At 33.5% G+C, this 19326-nt stretch overlaps 1 protein-coding gene across 1 annotated transcript in view; it reads left to right on the plus strand.

The window, feature by feature from the left end:
• Positions 1–936: 936 nt before the first annotated feature.
• Positions 937–19326, plus strand: part of Utx (Utx histone demethylase) — a 291681-nt gene continuing 273291 nt past the window's right edge. The window contains exon 1 of the mRNA XM_075377656.1: positions 937–1335. Coding sequence (XP_075233771.1) covers positions 1268–1335 — 68 coding nt within the window. The 5' untranslated portion in view covers positions 937–1267. The remainder of the gene's footprint in view (positions 1336–19326) is intronic.

A 19326-nucleotide genomic window follows, 5' to 3' on the forward strand; every position in this document is an offset into this window, starting at 1 on the left:
TCACTTAAGGTGGTAGGCAAAGACGACTGAAAACTAACTTATTAAAAAACCGTTACCTACACTAAAAAAATTGTTTCATTAGTTGTAAAAGTTTTTAATTTAAAAAAAAAACATTAAGGCCATTACGGTTAAAAGTTCTTAGCAAATAATACTGACTAAATATTGCAACTATTCGTTGATATAATTTGTCCTTTTTTTGCTTTCTGATGCCAATTATTATAGTATGTTCATAATATGACGAATTAGATTACTTATCAGTTAATTTTTGAAGTTTACACTTAGTAATAGTAATATCATATTTGTATTGTTTAATAATAATTTGTTTTAATGTGTACAAAATGTTATTAAAAAAAATAGATTAAAGCAGAAAACCATACACCTTTTGTTTCTGTTCACAGGTACGTGTTTTATTACTTCTGAAACGGGTATCTGTCGAGCGAGTACAGCTTGTACATTTGATAGTACTGCTTGACGGCCAATATAATAATACAGTCTAAAATATAAGGATTTGTGTAAACGACAACTGACATAGTGTAATGACCGCTTTATGTTTCTTCATTCGTGGTTTTTCTCCAAAATAATATCCCATCAATTTAAAACATTACTAAAACGGTATTTAATGCAAATTCCACATTTGCAGACAATTATCTCTCACTAATGGGATGAACTCAATTTTTAAAATATTACTTTTTAAACTCCTGGACCATTTGTTCTTTCAAATTCATACTTGTTCCTTGAAGTCATATATTACTATCAAAAACGTGTTATACGTAATTTTCCTGTTTGAAATCCAGGTTCATTTTAACTGTCAGTATTTGTTATAGTTGGTGTGAATTTCCCAATTGTTGTGAATTTCTCCCTTCAGTCATCACTGTTCCCGTACTTGAACTCTGAAAGGTCATTCCTGTTCATAATTTGAAAGTCGTAGGGGATGAAGGCAGTGATATAAAGGGTTGATTAACGCATCCATTTTATTAATTATTTGTTTTATCTTTTATTTTGTTTTACTCTCAAGTAGTTTTATTAGCAAAATAGTATATAGTTTTTCGTTAAACATTAGTATTTTATTTTTAAAAATGAATTTTCAATTCCGAGATCCCAGAATGGTATCCAGTGAGCCCAGTGGTTTGTGTCTGTTGTCATGGCCGTATTTTGAACTTTTGGAAAGTGTTTGTTAGTGAATTTTGTTATTTAAATTAAATAATTTTGTGTGTGTGTGTGTGTGAGTAATCAAAATGTTTTAGTAAATATATGTTTATTTTGAGTCATGGCTCAAGAAACTGATGAAATTAATTTAACTCCTCAAGAATTACAGGTGCTCTCCGAACTTGACAGGTAGGCACATCATGGCTGCTTTTAATATAAAGATTGCCGAAATTAGTTAATTATTAAGGGTTTTATATAATTAAAGCTAGTATTTTTAATTATTCTTTAGAGCTATTAATCTATTATTTACCCGTTATGTTTATTAGATTCTTGACAATATTTTAAAAGGACCATAATTAGGTTATGTGGCTTCTTTATAAGGTTATCATGTATTTAAGAATATATATGGTTAAAAAATAGTCCACTCTGAAGAAACTACCCCGTACTTATGATACGTTTTTAAAAATCTAGTAAAATGTTTATTGACGGGTCCAAATTTCTTTTGGTTTTCAAAAGTAGGACAGCTCTTCGTTTGTGCCCTTATAACTTTATTTGTTTCTGCATATTCTGTGATGCCTTCCTTTGCATTTAAGATGCTTGCTTTCATCCTAATGCCCCAGTTCTGTTACACACATGTAGACATCTGTTCTTTTATAGAAGCAAGTACTGTTTTGCTGGTTGGTGGAAGTAGTACAGAATTGCTATGGTACTTTTGTTCTTATTCTGATATATTGTTCATTGTTTCTTCTTTATTAAAAATTAGTCATGAACATGATTTAATTGTAATCAATCTTTTAATTTATTTTATTTAATAAGAATTTTGGATTCTAGAATTATCTAGTTAAAAAAGTGTGTTTTCATAAATTTATTATATTCTAAGTTTCAGTGATGAAAGTAGTTTGGTTAGGAGATTGTTAAGCATTGTTTGTTAAATGTTCTACGATTCTAGATGGTGAAAGTTCAAATTTATTTAAAGATGCTTTTAAATAGGTATTTAAGGATTTAAATGCCACAGTTTTTGGTACAGTGAAATCATTGGGGTTCAGTTAATGGATTAAACAAGATGCTACCACTTGTGCCATGGAGGCCGGTATTTACCTTATGAGTCATTTTGTAACTGCATTTTACCTTCCTCTTTTTCCTGTTTAGCCTCTGCAAATTACTGTTCAGGTATTCAGAGAATGAATGAGGATGATATGTATTGTATGATTGTAAATGAAGTGTAGTCTTGTACATTTTCAGTTCGACCATTCCTGAGATGTGTGGTTAATTGGTTTTAAACAAGTAAACTGATAGTAACTTACCAGATATTTATATCTTCCCATTTTCCTTGTATTTAGTAATGATAAAAAAAAATAGGCAACCCGTTGATGAGCTTGGTTAAAAAATGAGATATACTTAACTCCAGTTTTATTAATTTTTCAAGAGAAATGAAAAACCAAAACTAATTTATAAAACAAAAAAAAAATTTCAGCCATATATCTAATTGTACTCATATTATTAAATCCTCATTTGATATTCTTTGTTTATTACTAAATATGTTGTATTATTTTAAATTAGCCAATTTAATGTACATATTACTTTGTAAGGCTCATGACCTAATTGCATTTAGCTTATTTAATCACTAATGGTCTTGTGATTAGTGCAACATTAGTGATCAATCCAACATGAGATTGTTGGATGGAAAAATTATTTCAGCTCTAGATTCTTTGACAATTAATTCATAGTTGTGCATCACAAGGTAATATTTTACACTATATTTCTCCTTTGAACTATTCAGCCGGTATGTCTAAAATCTGGAAATTTAGCCTTTCTTTACTAATAACAGTCTTCTAAAATTAATTAGAGTGTTCAATAAAACTAAAATTGTTGGTTTTGGATAATCTGAATAATGATATTTTTTTAAAACAATAAATAACATATTTTCATCTTAAATAATCCAAATATTACATTTTTATCAATTTAAACTATGATAACAGTCAATAAAAATACTTAAGAAAGTGAAGTTTTAATAATATGAAAGCAATACGGTATGATTAGAAATCAATGAGTACAGTGCGTGGTTAAACCTGGAAAATTTTGACTTAGAAAGGAAGCAGCTCAAGATCTGTCTCGATCTTGCACTCAAATAGTGTTAGTGGTTAAAGTTAATATATTTCTATCATAAATTTTTAAATAAATGTGTTTGCCAAAAAAATACATTTTTTCTCTTTAGCATAATATATAGCTCTTATGTACTAAAATGCATTAAAAATTGGAATTGCATCATTTGCCCCAAGCTCCTGAGTTAAAAATATGTGTATAATGATATCATATTGCAAATTAAAAAAAAAATAAAACTCACTCTTAATTTAAAATTATGTCAAAGCACAATGTCTGTAATACATCTACTGCATCCTGTAGCTTTCAGTACAAAGGTGATGTCAGGTCAATATTCAGTAACCAGTACTTCTTGGAATTTGTTACTTTAATGCAAAGTTACATAGGACCGGATCAAGTGTACTCTCGAATTTACAAGAATTCACAGCAAGGAAAAAGATTAAGCAAAAATTTTCTGGTTAAATGAGGACTTTGGTTGATTGATATAGAAAGTTATATTTAATATACAGTGCTGTTAAAAGTACATGAAATTTATTTATATTTTATATTGGAGGATGAGAAATCATTTTTGGGTGTTAAAAATATATATATATATATATATATATTATTGTATTATAACTCAACTTGATTCACCCAAGTACAGAATTAAATAATGTAAAATGATACCTTATTTTTTCATAATAGTACTTTCGTAGCAATCCACATCATCAGCTGAAATTCTAAGTTATAAAATCAAATTACATTTTAAACTGAAAATGATAATTAAAAAAATTTTGGTTATCAGATGTCAACGAAAATATCTGTTTTGACCATCCTTTTTTTTATACACCCCCAAGGCAACTGGTCCTTGCCATTAAGCATAAACAGTTACCTCAGGGTGTTGTGGCAGCAGTCTCTGCCCTCCCTGCCTTGCTCCCTTTATTGGGGCCTAACCACCAGTATCCCCCCAGCTTCATCAGTACACACTGACTTCCTCTTCTCGGTGGCTGATGTGCCCCTCCACTGGGAGACTACCCTCTCTGTCATTACTCTTCCATGTGCCAGACATGCATTGAAGATGCCCTTTGGATTTCACAAACCTCTCCCACCATGAAGGTTCCCCATGCCATCATTGAGGAGCCTTGACCTCCTCACTGTTGTATGTGGGCAACCCAAGACAGGAACCGTAAATAGCAAAGACATACATAACAGTGAACACAATATTATAATTACACAATCACACAATGAATATGATACATCTGAACATAATAACTATTACACAAGAAAACACTACTTATTAATATCCTTGTCCAAGCAGTATTATTCAGTTATTGCATACAGAGGCCGCTTTCCACTTGTCTTTGAAATTTTACCATCCCTGAATCCATTTTGATTAGTTTTGGTGTGACGTATGCCGTGTCTCGCATAATTCAAAAACGATTAGCCATAGCATGTTGAAATTTTGGATTTAGTACTCTTGTAACATCTAGTTGTGCACCTCCTTTTTGGCTTGCAGTTGATTGAACCAAAAGTGTGCAAAAAAGCCCAAAAATCCTCCAAAAATTGAATTTTGGACTTTTTCTAAACTGTAGTAATAAGCCCTCATTAAGAGCTTTTCAACTATATATCATAAGTGGTACTTATTTTCATTGGTTCCACAGTTGTAGACAAATAAAATTTTAGTTAATGAAATATTTGGATCTTACTAGGGAAGGCACATTGGTTCAAATCAAACTCCATCTGCGTTTGTTTAATTTATTTTTTTAACTTTTTTTTTTTAATTTAAATATATTGATTTATTAATAATTATTAACCCATGATTGCAAAAAAAATTTACAATAAATAATAATTCAATAATAATAATGAAAAAGAAATATGAAAAAAATCAGAAGTTATTAGTGAAATAAAATTTTATGTACTTTAAAAATGTGTAATAGGCATTTTTACATATGTGTATATGTAATAGATTTGGTGAAACATCTGATTATTTAATATTAATTGAAAGTTATAATTTAGAATCATATTATTTTTGGATTTTCTAGTTTAATTTCTGTTTAATTTTATTTAATTATTCTGAAATTTCTGTTTAATTTTATCTACATTAAAGGTAACTACAGAGTGCCTGAAAAATAGACTCTCACAAGAACAACACGTACACTGAGGCATACATGCTCAATCTTTAATAAATTACAAAAAATTCTGTTCTTTCAGTTCATTACTCCTCTGATATTATCGGACAATATTCTCCCAAGTCGAAGTTGATCACCATTTCATTTATTTGTTTTTTGTTGCCAATCATTTAATCACCCTTAGGTTTGATTTAATTCTTTTGATCTTAATTTGTGTACATGTTCTGTAGTTTTAAAATTTTCTCTATATTTATCATCCTCTTATCTTTTTATTCTTTCCTTGGTCTTAACATTTTCTTCCTCTTCATATTCATATTCTTGTTGTGCTTTTTGAGATATATTTCTTCATGTTATCTTTATATTTTTTCTATATGATTGTTTCTTTTTCATTTTTGATATTCACCAAATAATCCTAAAATAAAAACTGAATATTTTACACCATAAGGTCGAAATTAACATTTGTAACCACCATACAGGAGTTCACTAAACGGAACAGTTTTATTATTATTAACTTTTATTTATACACATTCCAGAAATCTGAAACTTTTGTTAATCAGCAACTCATGAAGACACGAATAATACTGATCTAGTAATACAAGTAATAAAAGGATTTTTACTCTATCATAATATTTCATGTAAAATTGTTGAATTAATAATTGTATAAATATTTAATGTTAATAAAAACTAATATTTCAGCAATTGTATAACTGGCCACTTTATTTGAGAATTGGAGGATCGTATCTCACTTTCAAATGAAATAAGTTTAAAATGAAGTGCAGCAAAAAAATGTGTATGTATAATTTAATACGCGTACAAGGAGGTCATGTGGTGTCTACATCTAATTTTTAAAAAAAGAGAAAAATATTAAAAATTAATATTAATTAAAATTAGTGAAACTGAAAGTTACATATACAAGCATACATTCATCAAATGATGCCAATTGAGATAGTAGTGAACCAGTAAACACATCATTGTGTGTCTGATTATTGTGTATTTCATATTTACAACTTTATTTCTTTTAATTAGTCGTTAGTTACAAAATGTCTAGAATTTGTTTAAATCATTCTAACAATTTTTATTATGTATGTGGTGAAGTTATGCTCAAGTCCCAAAGGCGAAACCTTACTCAATTAGTAAAAATATGTTAATGAACTTTATTTTGGGTGTAAAGTCGGGGACCAAACAAGAGCCTCATCCCCTCATATCTGTTATTTATCGTGTTCTAGGCTTCTCACTGCATGAAAAAATGGCACTGCCACATGCCATTTGCAATCCTTATGATTTGGAGGAAACTCAAAGTTCACTCTTCTGACTTACTTTTGCTTAACAAACATTAAAGGGATTACGTCAAAATCAAAACACAGTGGTGTACCCTAATTTGCAGTCTGTAATGAGACCAGTTTTGTACTCTGAAAAATTGTTCATACCAAAACGTGTGACATTAGAGTTCAGATTCTGATGAATGTAAGGAAGAAAAAGAAACAGATTCTGGGGATATAACTTTTGAACAAAACAGTTTATCTGAGTCTCATTTACCGACTCAAGATAATCTTAACGATCTCATACGAGATTTAAAGTTATCCAAAAAACAGTCTGAAATGCTTGCTTCTCAGTTAAAAGGATGGAATCTTCTTCAGAAGAATACAAAGATATGTACCTATCGTAATCGTCATTCTGAATTTAAAGACTACTTTTCTGAAAAAAAAGGTTTAGTGTTTTGTAATGACATTTTTTCTTTTATGGAGACACTTTGTAATGAACATAACCCAACAGAATGGCGCTTGTTCATTGATTCCTCTAAAGTTAGTTTAAAAGCTGTGGTTCTGCGTAATGGCAATAAATTCCCATCAGTACCTGTGGCTTACTGCTAGTATGAAAGAAGCATATGAAAACTTTAAATTTATATTGAAAAAAGCTTCAAATGCAGTGTATGAATGGAATATTTGTGGTGATTTGAAAGTAATTGCACTTATTCTTGGTCTACAGCTTGGTTACACAACGTACTGTTGTTTTTTGTGTGAATGGCTTAATAGGGACAGAAAAAACTATTTCACACACACAGAAAAGACAGAAAAGAATGGCCTAAACACAAATCACTTATTCGTGAACAGAGAAATGTGAAACACGACCCATTGTGAAATGCTAAAAATGTGTACCTTCCTCTGTTACATATCAAATTAGGATTAAAGAAGAATTTTGTCAAGGCCGTGGACAATACTGGTTTCATATACTTAAAACAGAAGTTTCCTAAAATTAGTGATGCAAAAATTTAGTTAGGAATATTTGTGGATCCACAAATACGATCACTAATGTATGATGAAAAGTTTGAGGAACTATTGAATATTTTAGAAGCAATATTATATGAAACATTTAATATGGATTCAAAAACTGTTCTACTACTATATAGTTTCTGAGAAAATTGTTGTAAAACTTAAAAAATTGATGTCAAAAAGTACACTTTTTTAGATTTGACATAAACTTACTTTGTTAAATTGCCAACAACCAGTTATAACAAAGAATTTTAGTACGCTATTATTTGACCTCTAGAGTAAAAATCTGGGCAAAGTTTTATATTTATATTAAATTCTATTAATATAAACTACCGTGTACAAAATATTGATATAGACATCAGTACTCACATATTAGCTCGTTGACCAATAAAATGAAAACTTTTAGGTTATTGTTAATATCATCCGATATAACCATTACCATTTTTATAACCATTTATATTTATTTTATAAATATAATTTAACCAAACTTAACCTATGCTCGCTTCGCTCGCTTACCTTTACTAATTAACTCAGTAATGTTTTGAGTATTTATAAATAAAATTCAGTAATTATTGCAGTTCAAGTATTTATTATTTAAATAATCAAAATATTACTGTTAATTAGTTGAGTTTAGTGAATGAATCGAATGTAGGTTAAGTTTGGTTACTTTATATCTATAATTACAAGCAATAATACTTATAATTTTAATTTGTAAAATATGTTAATGATCATTATGGTTATGGTCAATGGGCTAATACGTAAATACTGACATATCGTACCTTAGTTTTACCATGAAGGTACTTACGGAAAATACAACCTGTATTTCTAAATACAAGACTTCATCTCTAAATATAATCTGTATTTAGAGAAAATAATGATTTTTTAAAAATAAAAGTACGTTCACAAAACTGAAGAAAAAAGAGAATGCATTATGCTCCAGTACCATTAGAGCCCTAAAAATTAAGATATTGAACATGCATTTTTTGATATAAAAAAGACTGCTTCTCTCAGCCAGAACTGTAAACTGTCTTTATAAGCATTAGGTTGAATTAAGATAAATAATTTTTTTTTGTAAAAGTATTATGATCAGTATAGTTTACTATTATGTTTGGATTAAGAGAGAGAGAGAGAGAGAGAGACTGTCTACAGGTATAGGGAAGTAGGACTTTTTTTGAAAATTCAAGTTTGGTTTATTTAGAAACCAAATCCAAAATGTTAAAATTGTTCTAATACTGAGAACATAATTGTTGTAAACTCCTTAAATCTGGCTGCGGCAGTTATATTCCTAATGATAATGATTTTAGTGATATTGAGTAAGGTTTAAAATTACAGTAATGCTCATATACAAGAGATGACTGTATAGATGTTTTGTAGTCACGCAGTAAAGATCCTCTGATTATTTGTACAATTAAATCAGCAGATTTCTTTGTTATTCCTTAAAAAAAAAAAATGTAAATAAAGCTACAGAAATGACACTTCTTAAAGTTGAATTATTCAGCTTCTTTAATATTTTAACCTATGTGTGGTTGAAATGAGTTTGAAATTGTCCTTCAGTGATATACTACATGTATGTAGTCTAGTGAACTAGAATATTTGTATATGTACATACATGAGTATGTAGACTAGTATACTAGTAACAAATTACAATATTATAATAGGTAAACATTTATATTGCCACATAAAAAGTAATTTTTAAAATAGCTTGTAAGATACCTTAAATATTTTTTAAAACAGTTTATATGATTATATATGACTGCACAAGTATAAAACTGGCAACACAAGAATCAGTTAATTTTTAAATTATCTATTTTATTTCATTATGCTATATTTTTAAAATGTTGAGTTTTTTTTAAAAAGTATGTATACCTTGATATTTATGTATGTATTTATGTTGATTAATAATAATATAATGCTATTATTATATTTATAACTATAAATAATATAATATTGATAATTTATTTATATGATTGAAATTAATAAATGTATATTTGTATATATATATATATATATATATATAATTACTAGTTTACTTATTTATTTATAGTATATGTTATTAAACATTAAAAATACAATGTTAAGAAAGTGTAGCAACCCGTAAATAAATAAAACAGTTAAACCCAGAAAAATGAAATTAGCTAATGTTCTCATCTTGAAACAATTTATCTTCAGTATGAGACCATATTCCCCAACTACCTACGGAGGGCAGCTCTGAAATTTTAAATGGAAAGACTAGATATGTAGTTTTAAATAGCACTGATAAAATAACAGTTTTAATGTAAAAAGATTTTGGGGTAAGATAGCCCTAATCAAAATGGTGGTAATTGGATGTTTTTCATAACTAATTTCAAAAGTGGCCTATGAATGCATATATTGGCCAGGTATTGGTCTGATACTGAAAAGTACATAATTTTGACTTTTTAATTAATTTTTTTTTATTGTTGAACAGCTGCTTGCTTAAGAGTAAGAGGTAAATTACAGTGAATCTTGTGTAAACAGCGAAGGACATTTTGAATAATTATTGTAATATTATATTGGTAATTTGTTTTTATTTATATTTTTTTAAGAATGATTTTATTTTTAGTTATTTTACAATACTGAGATGAATCTTGTTGTAATTTAAAGCGATAATGATATTTTTCTGCTGCATTCAGTATGTTTTGCTTTTAGTGAAAGTCAAATTTTTCTAAATTCTTAATGTGCAGTTGACATCAATTAAAAAGATTTTCTCAAAATTAAATTCTCTATTTTTATTATATATTTATATTATTCTCTATTCTCTAATTTTCACATCTTTATTCATATGCCTAACTACCAAACAAATTAACTGTTTTATATAAATATCATAATTTTGGGATGTAGAATGTGTTGCTGGCCATATTCATTCCGGTTTTCCATGTGTTGACTGAAGGAAGTTTATCAGAGATCTAAGATTCATTAGTTCATTTTCCAAGACATTGTCTAAGGAATCATTGTAGAAGTATAAACACATTGAGAAAATTTTTAAGTGGATTAATACCAGATTCAGGAAAGGTTTGTATTATGATAACTAAACAAACAAGAATTATTTCAGTATTGATTATGATTTTCCGATTTCATTACAAATGATGTCTGTTATAAATAAATTTTATCTTATTGTAGTGTGTTTGTTCCTCAGTTGATATGTAAGTTTAAAATCACAAATCCTTTATCTAAAAATACCAGAATTTGGAGTTGAGTACCTGCTTATCTTGCATGAGCAACCACTGGATTTTATGATATCAAGGCCTTTGTGTTCCATGTCTTGTAGATTAGTGCTATTTTTTTTTTTGGTTAGTAACTTATGGTTACTGTCATTATCTTCATAGCATTACTAGAGAATAAGATGGAGCTGCAGCCCATAGATCAAACTTAATGATAGAAATATTACACAGTTTTGGGGAGCAGCCAATCTCTCATGGTTTATACCTTTTCCCTCCAGATATTTGTGTTTGGAGACTTTTGAAGGAGAATCTATCAGATAATTCTCCTCACAGGAAATTCAGGTTTTACTCTTCAGGGAGAGTGCAAATTTACTACATGTTGTAATACATAGCCTTGTTTTAAGGTCAGTGATTATAGGACTAATTTATTAAACGAGACTCTGACTATTGGGATTTTATCTTAATTTACTTTCTTTGGTTCACAGGTTGCGACCAAAGAGATTTGGTTCACAGGTTTTGAACCAAATAAAAGACCTTCCCTTAAACAACTAGTCATAGAGTTGATCAGATTTAAAGATTCAGTTTACTGTCTTGCCCCGCATTATTAAAGATACAGTTTTTCAATAAATATACGATTTCTTTTTGATCAATTTTTTTTTAATATTTAGTATTTATGGTGTATAAAATTAAAAAGTATGCCTTTGTTTGAACTATTAAAAAAAAAATAATTCTGTAAATTTTTATTGAAATTTTTTTTCTACCTAGATTTTTTTAAGCATAGATCAACTGTTACATGAAACGGTAAATCTTTCCCGAAAATAATTACTTCAGTATATTTACAATTTATATAGTATAACATTTTTTATTCCATTCTTGAATATTTACATTTAAATAATATAGTGTGACCCACCAGGTTGGTTGGGTGAACTCGTCATTGCAAATCAGCTGATTTCGAAGTCGAGAGTTCTCAGGTTCAAATCCTAGTAAAGGCAGTAACCTTTTTACAGATTTGAATACTAGATCGTGGATACGTGTTCTTTGGTGGTTGGGATTCAATTAACCACACATCTCAGGAATGGTCAATCTGAGACTGTACATTTACATTACTTCATTTACATTCATACATATCATCCTCATTCATTCTCTGAAGTAATACTATATCGTTGGTCCAGAGGCTAAACAGAAAAAGAGAGTAATGCAGTGTAATGAGTAAAAAGTCAGCATTTTAAGATTTAATGTCATGCAAATGGTTCTGAAAATATTAAAAATCTGCATTTGTCAAGAGATACTAGTGCAAAGGCATTTGCAGTGACTAAGTAATATCCTTCAAATGTTTTGAAAATTACATTTATATTATAAGTTACAGTTTACATTGGAAATTAAATTACATTTTGATTGTAAATGTAATTGCTTAAGTTTTTTATTTAATTGAAGTGTAGATTTGATATTTATTATTTGCTTTGAACATGCAGTTTGGAAAAAATATCCATTAAATGTAACTATAAGAAAAATGTAAATAAATTATATAAACAATTTATAGTAATTTTACAAAATAATCTGTACAAAAATACTACAGTTTTTATATATTTTTTGTACATTTTATTTATTTATATTTATGTCAAATAAATATGTGTTATATATAATAATATTATATTTATATTTAATATGAATGTAACCCCGCCATCGGGGGGGTTATTAATATAATGTAACGCGGTTATCGGGGGACTTAAGTGACACCTGCGTTATAGGCTAACCGTGTTTATTTCGAGAAGTTTATTTTAAATCACAAAGGGGATCAATTAAAAAAATAAGCAAAAATTCAAGCAATAATGGTTTAATAGAAAAAGCCAATACAGTATAATGTTTACTTACATATAAACAAGTTGGGGCGGAAGATACGATATTTTTTCTTTGAATGTAAATTATTTTTTTAAATAAGAAGTTATTGTTTTTTGTTTTGCGGTTCTGTGTTTCTTCGTTATAATATATGACTCTACACTTTGTAAATGCAATAAATGACCATCATCAATATCACGTTGTTGCTCCATCCATGTTAATACACTATTTATGTTTTCCAGAAAATCTTTTATTAAGGGTGTAGACCTCCCTAACAGCGACCTCTGGAACACCTTCTCCTACTTCCTCCGGCAAATTATCGTTAGGTTGTAGAACGGAGTTTATATTTTCTTCCTCGGTCATGTAATGTACAACGGGTGTTTGATTTTCTTCTTGAACCCTCTCATTGAGATCACTTACAGACAATCCCTGCCGGTTGAATTTGACAATTCCAGTGCGTGTTCGTCAGTAAAAACATAAGCATTTCCTGTTTCAGTATCTTATATATTACTCTGTGACAATACCGACCAACAGTTTTTAATTACAATAGAATTTACTTTACTCCATGCTGTTCCAGCGCTGTATGCAACACTTTTTAATGACAGTTTTAAGAAATTCTGTTGCTTGTAATTGTGAGTTAACGATTGCGTTCAGTAGTTCTCGTCGGTAATAAGCTTTAAATGCCCGAATAACTCCTCGGTCTAATAGTTGGATCAAAGATGTGGTGTTCTTGGGTAAAAACATTGCGATTATTTTCCCATCTTTAGATTTCAGCAAGTCAGTAGGCGGATGAGCAGGACAATTGGTAAGAAGTAATACAGCTTTTCCTTCCAATTTCCGAACTCGTAAATAATTTTTAACGCACGGCATAAATTCGTCGTTAAACCACATTAAAAAAATATTACCCGTCATCCAAGCATTTTTACTATTTTAAAAAATAACCGGTAATGAATTCATATTAACGTATTTGAAGCAACCTGGGTTGCATACTTGCCGATGAGCAACGGCTTCAATTTGTAATTTTCTGACTTATTGGCACACAAAAGAAAAGTTACCCTTTCTTTGTTCATTTTCATACCAGACTTATTTGGTGCCCGCTTCGCATCTGAAGTTTTTATTGGCGATAGTTTATAATGCAAAGCAGTTTCATCACAATTATACAGCTGTTCGTCACTAAGTTATTCTCATCTATAATTGATTGTTATATTGTTCATGAAAAATGTTCGCTGCCGTTGCATCTGCTGAACGAGATTCTCTTTCGATATTTACTTGGCATATTCCATGACCGATTTTCCATCGCGATAACGAACCGGTAGAAGCACTGAATTCTCCATTGTTAATTTGTTCATGAAAATTAAGTGCCTGAGCTTTAAGTATTGGCCCTAATAGCGGCAATCCTTCACTCAGTTTTTGTAAAAACCAAATATACATACACTCATCTACAACATTAACATCACCTATTCTAATCTTTTTGCGATCAAGTCCGACTGTTTCATCTACCGAATCAATAAAAGAACTTAAATAACTTAAATATAAAAGAATCAATTTATTTTCTTTCACCCAACCACGTATAGTACCTTCAGGCACACCGAATTCCCGGGATAAACTGGCTTTCGAACGATCTACGTTACCTTTGCAATAATTTCTATTTTTCCTTTACAGAATACGTTTTTTGTTTAGACGGCATGTTTGGCAAATACGAACGAAAACAAACACTACAAAATTTAATAAATTAACCAAGTTATAAAACTTAACGATACTGATAAACACAGTAAAAGCAGCTCGGAAAAATCAAAATATGTAATAACATTCAGATATAGTATACTGTGCCTTGTACAGACAGCACATTGATAGTCTTATCGCTGTTACATGAAATTAGTAATGTGCAGTGTATCATAAGAATTTCTTCTATTATTGTATTAAAATCATAGTTTAGTTTTAGTGAATTTTATTTTTGGGAGATAGTAGAGTTGGGACGCTCAAACTGTGTGGCTGTATCTGTTTTGCTCTGCGTGTAATAGCCATTTTTGGTTGGTTTTTCAGGTTTTTTAATTTGGAAAAGTAGTGTGGATTGCTGGGTAAAGTGTACTGGACACGTGTGAGAAGTTTTATGAGTTTTGGACAAGGACTGTCCCGCTATTTCGTTTTTTCGTTTGGTTGTACTTTTTACCTATAAATCCAATATATAAGAAGTGAGGTTAGTTAGTTAGAAATAATTCTAAGTCGATTCGACAAGGCCTTGGGTAGTCCTTGACGCATTAAACTGTGCGCTGCAAACTTGCTGTTTCCCTACACAGTGGAAAGAGACGCTGCTGGTCTTAATCCCTAAGAAAACAGTAACGGAAGATGGTAGCGGTGCCTATCGTCCTATTTCGCTGTTAAACACAATTGGCAAGCTAATGGAATGGCTAATAGTCGACAGGCTTTGGAAGGAGGTGGAGAAATCAGGTGGCCTCTCCCCTAATCAGTATGGTTTTGTTAGGGGGAGGTCAACTATGGATGCTATTAGGCGTGCCCTCGATTGGGCGAAAGATCGGGCAGCGGCCACCTGGTGTCGACGGAGGATATCGTTACTGGTCCTCCTAGATGTCGAGAATGCCTTTGGAAGCATCCAGTGGCCAGTGATCATGACTTCATTGCGTGCACGCGGAGTCAGTGGTTATATATTGAATATTGTCAATTGCTATCTGCATGAGAGGAAGGTAACGACTCTGACTGAGGATGGAGAGATCTCCTTTGATGTGTTTGGTGGGGTTGCGCAGGGGTCGGTCTTGGACCCGCTTTTGTGGAACCTTGCCTTCGACGGACTGTTGCGTCTTGAATTTGATGGAGAAGTCGAACTGGTTGCCTATGTCAACGACCTGACTCTCCTCGTCGCCGGCTATAATGAAGCAGAGGTTGAGGATACGGTGAATGCCGTTGTGCAAAAGGTCAGTGAGTGGCTACATTTGAGAGGTCATAGTTTGACCCCCCATAAGTCCAAGGCCGTCGCACTTGCTGGGAGGAGGCGAATACGAGAGATGAGAGCAACTATTGGAGATGTTGAAAACACGTCAAGGGTGCGCTAAAAACCTCTGAATGTGGATCGAGAAGAATCGGCTGTTCAACACACATCTGATGAGAACATCCGAGCTTGCCGAGAGTGTTGTTGCCAAGTTAGGTCAACGTAGGGGAAGCCACAAAGGACTGCGGGGGTCCAAGAGGCGATTTATCCTGCAGGTGGCTTTATCCATAAATTTCTATGTGGCCCCTGCCTGGATGAGTGCGTTTACCAGTAAAAGGAGCATTGATAGGCTGTCGTTTATTCAGCGGCGAATTACCATTAAATTATTGCGACATACAGGACTGTTTGTGGTAATGCTGGTGAAGTGGTTTCGGGCATCCCTCCTGTTCTGCTGAAGGCTGAAATGCTGTACAGGCTGTTTAACGGAATGCCTAAAGTTGAGGCTAGACAAATCCTTTTGAGAGATGAACAGGAAGTCTAGAATGCTTCTCCTATGGAAGAATGGACAAGACGCATTATACATAGCATTGATCTGTGGCTTTGGGTAGGTGGGATTCTACATCTCCCAGTTGCTAACCGGTCATGGGGAGTTTGAGGGGGGTACCTTTGCCTGCTTGGTAAACGTGCTACCTCTGTTTGTAGATACTTCGAATCACAGGACACACTGGAGCACACCATATACCACTGTTGTAGGTGGGACGGTGTTCGACAGGAGCTGGGTTTGACCTGGCTTACTCCAGAGAGGACTATGGGTTATATGCTTTCCACTAGGCAGGTCTGGGGAAATGTGGAGAAGCTTGCTTCTAGAATATTGAAGACAAAATCCCGTGACGGTTGGGACCTCGATCCTGTGTAACTGGGTGTGTGTTTAGTTAGGGAGGGAAGCCTCGATCTGGAGAGGACGGTTCGCCGAGGTGGGCCTTTCTTGATGAGGGCTCGGAGACCCCTTGTGTTAGTTTTTGAATAATGACAACTGGAATATGGATAACCTCATATAGGATCACTACTAAAAAACTACACAGGAAGTGGGGTACTCTAGTGGATTGCTTACTAATATAATATAAAATAAAGATCTGACCACCATCCCGACCTGCCATGCCGGACATACTGCCGGTAGGTGGGAAGGGCTGTTAGAGTAGAAAGGATACCTTCTACGCTGTTCTGTGCTTAATTGCGGGTCCGGCGTAGGGGAGTAAGGAAAAAAAAATAAAAATTTTAATAGTTGTTAATATTATAGTGAAATTTTTCTAATTCATACGTACAGAAATACTAGGGGGAACTTCCGATCCCCATAACTCCTTATCCGTTAGTCCGAATCCAATACTCCCCCGGATCTATACGTTTCGGGTCCTTCCCTACCTTCTGGTCCTCTCCTTACCAAAACTTTTAGGCTCCCAATTTTGTAGGGGGAAATCCGGGTCCCCATTCCCCCGATTTTTTACCCAATTTTTGCAATAATACAGATCACCTACCCCGCAAAAAACCCAATCCCCCTTTTTGATCGCGGCTTATGGGGTTTCAAAATTCGAAGAATTTGGCGGAGATCACGAGAAAAATACTGGATGAGTCGTTGGTCGGTTACCATGGACGTGGGGTTCGATCAAAGCACCTCAGGGTCTCCTGGAACACCCAACGCGGGTTGGTAGAAGTCAAGGAAAAAAAGCGTATTAAACAGGTGTCCTCGGAAGAGGAGGAGCCAGTGGTGGGTCGAAAATACCTAATAAATAAGTTGGGATTGGCGCTTTTGACCTTGAAACAAAATCTGGGCAGTGGACTGGCGAAATATATATTTCACCATGAAAAGGAGTTGACAGCGGTGTTATAATGGTCTGAAGTTATTGTCAGAGGTGTCTCCGCCGTTATCTGTGATTACCCAGGCCACACAGATAGAGACGCGCCACAGATGAATGTTAGTGATATACTGGTGCGGGAGTTGACCGATGATGAACTACGTGATCATCTTCCACGGAGATGGCCGACCGCGGGCCTAAACAGAGTCAGGCAGGTCAAGAATCTTGATGAGGAAGATGGAGACAAACGTTACTTCGTGGATCTGAGCCTGACGCAGCGGAATGATGGTGAGAACGTGAAGGGTTTAAGTCAAAACAAGTCGGTTTAAGTCATGTGGTGAGAGATGGTGTCGTCTCTAATGGTCGAGGATTTAGAATCTTTTCAGCGTTAGTAAATCCAGAGTATTTTATACTTCTAACGAAGGCGACCGAGAGACAGCGGCGACCATGTTGAGATCATTGAAAAGAGTGTTAATTAAATTGACTTCTCCGGTTTTCGTTCTGCCGGAGAAGCGTCTGGTACAGTAATAAAGAAGATACTGGTATATTTGTTTAGAGAGAGCACCGAACAAGTGGCGGTAGTGCCTCCGAGACCCACTGAGACTGGTCGGTCAAGGTCGAGGTCGACCTCGGCACGGAGGGCAATCCTTTCTGCAGAGGACAGTACATTGTTGTAATTAGATCACAAGGGAAATCTTATGCAAACCTTGTAAAGGCAATGAAGACTTCGGTGACGAAAGAGGAGCTCGGTGAAGTTCTTTCCTTACAAAAAGGAAGAAATGAAGAACTTCAAGTAAGGATTAAAGGGTCGTAGAGAGCTGAGCAGTTTACAGCCACCCTATGAGACAAGGTCGCGGGGCTCCAGATTAATACGCGTTCCCGGGAAGATAGAAGGTCCGTTGTCCATATCAAAGATGATGTGGACACAACAAAACAGGAGATCAGCGGAGCCACAGCCTACGTAGTTGGTAAACATGAAGAATTTCGAGTAACCTCCGTTAGGAAGGCGTACGGCGACACGACGTAATGCGTCAGTGGCCACGACCCTTCAGGGTGGCCAATAAGCTAGTTGAGAAAAGAATAAAAATTGGATGGGTTCATTGCCGTGCGTATATAAGAGAGGACGGTAATATATGTTGTAGGCGCTGGAGCTCGAGCCATAGGAGTGCCGAATGCTGGGGACCGAACAGGATAGACTTGTGCTATAACTGGTGGTAAGGGGCATGTTATCAGGGAGAGCCGCGAAGACATGACATGTCTTTGATTGCAACAGCTATGAACACCGCACCGGAGGCGGTATGTGTGGTTCCGGCAAAAATGATTGAGTTAGTTCTTTCGAATGCTAATCGTAGTATCCTCTCCGACGATTTAGTGGGGGAGTTAACGAGAAGTCTAGAGGTTGATATCCTGGTAACCATAGAGCCGAATAGGTATACAACGGCAAAATCTGAACGGTGCTCCGATTCGAAGGGAGACGTTGCTATTAGGAATTTCAGTGGCAGAGTAGGCCGGCAGTTATCTTACAGGGGAGTGAGATTGATTACGGTTGAGTTATATGAGTTCTTGCTAATTGGGGCTTGCTTATGTCAGTCCTAATTGTGACTTTTTACAGTTTGAGACATATATGGCGAGGTTGAATGATATGGTCTCTAGGTCATGCAAGAAGGTAATACTAGTGGGTGACCTCAACAGTAAAGCTATATTGGCGGGAAGCCCGCACACGAACCGAGGTGGTGAAGTTCCTGTTTAGCCTCCGGAAATTACCGTTCAGATAATACTTCAGAGGATTAATGAGATTGATATGTAGGAGTGTAGTCTTGTACAATCTCAGTTCGACCATTCCTTAGATGTGTTGTTAATTGAACCCTAACCACCAAAGAACACCGATATCCA

Source organism: Lycorma delicatula, chromosome 1, assembly GCF_047948215.1.
Source record: "Lycorma delicatula isolate Av1 chromosome 1, ASM4794821v1, whole genome shotgun sequence".
NCBI classification, from domain to species: Eukaryota; Metazoa; Arthropoda; class Insecta; order Hemiptera; family Fulgoridae; genus Lycorma; species Lycorma delicatula.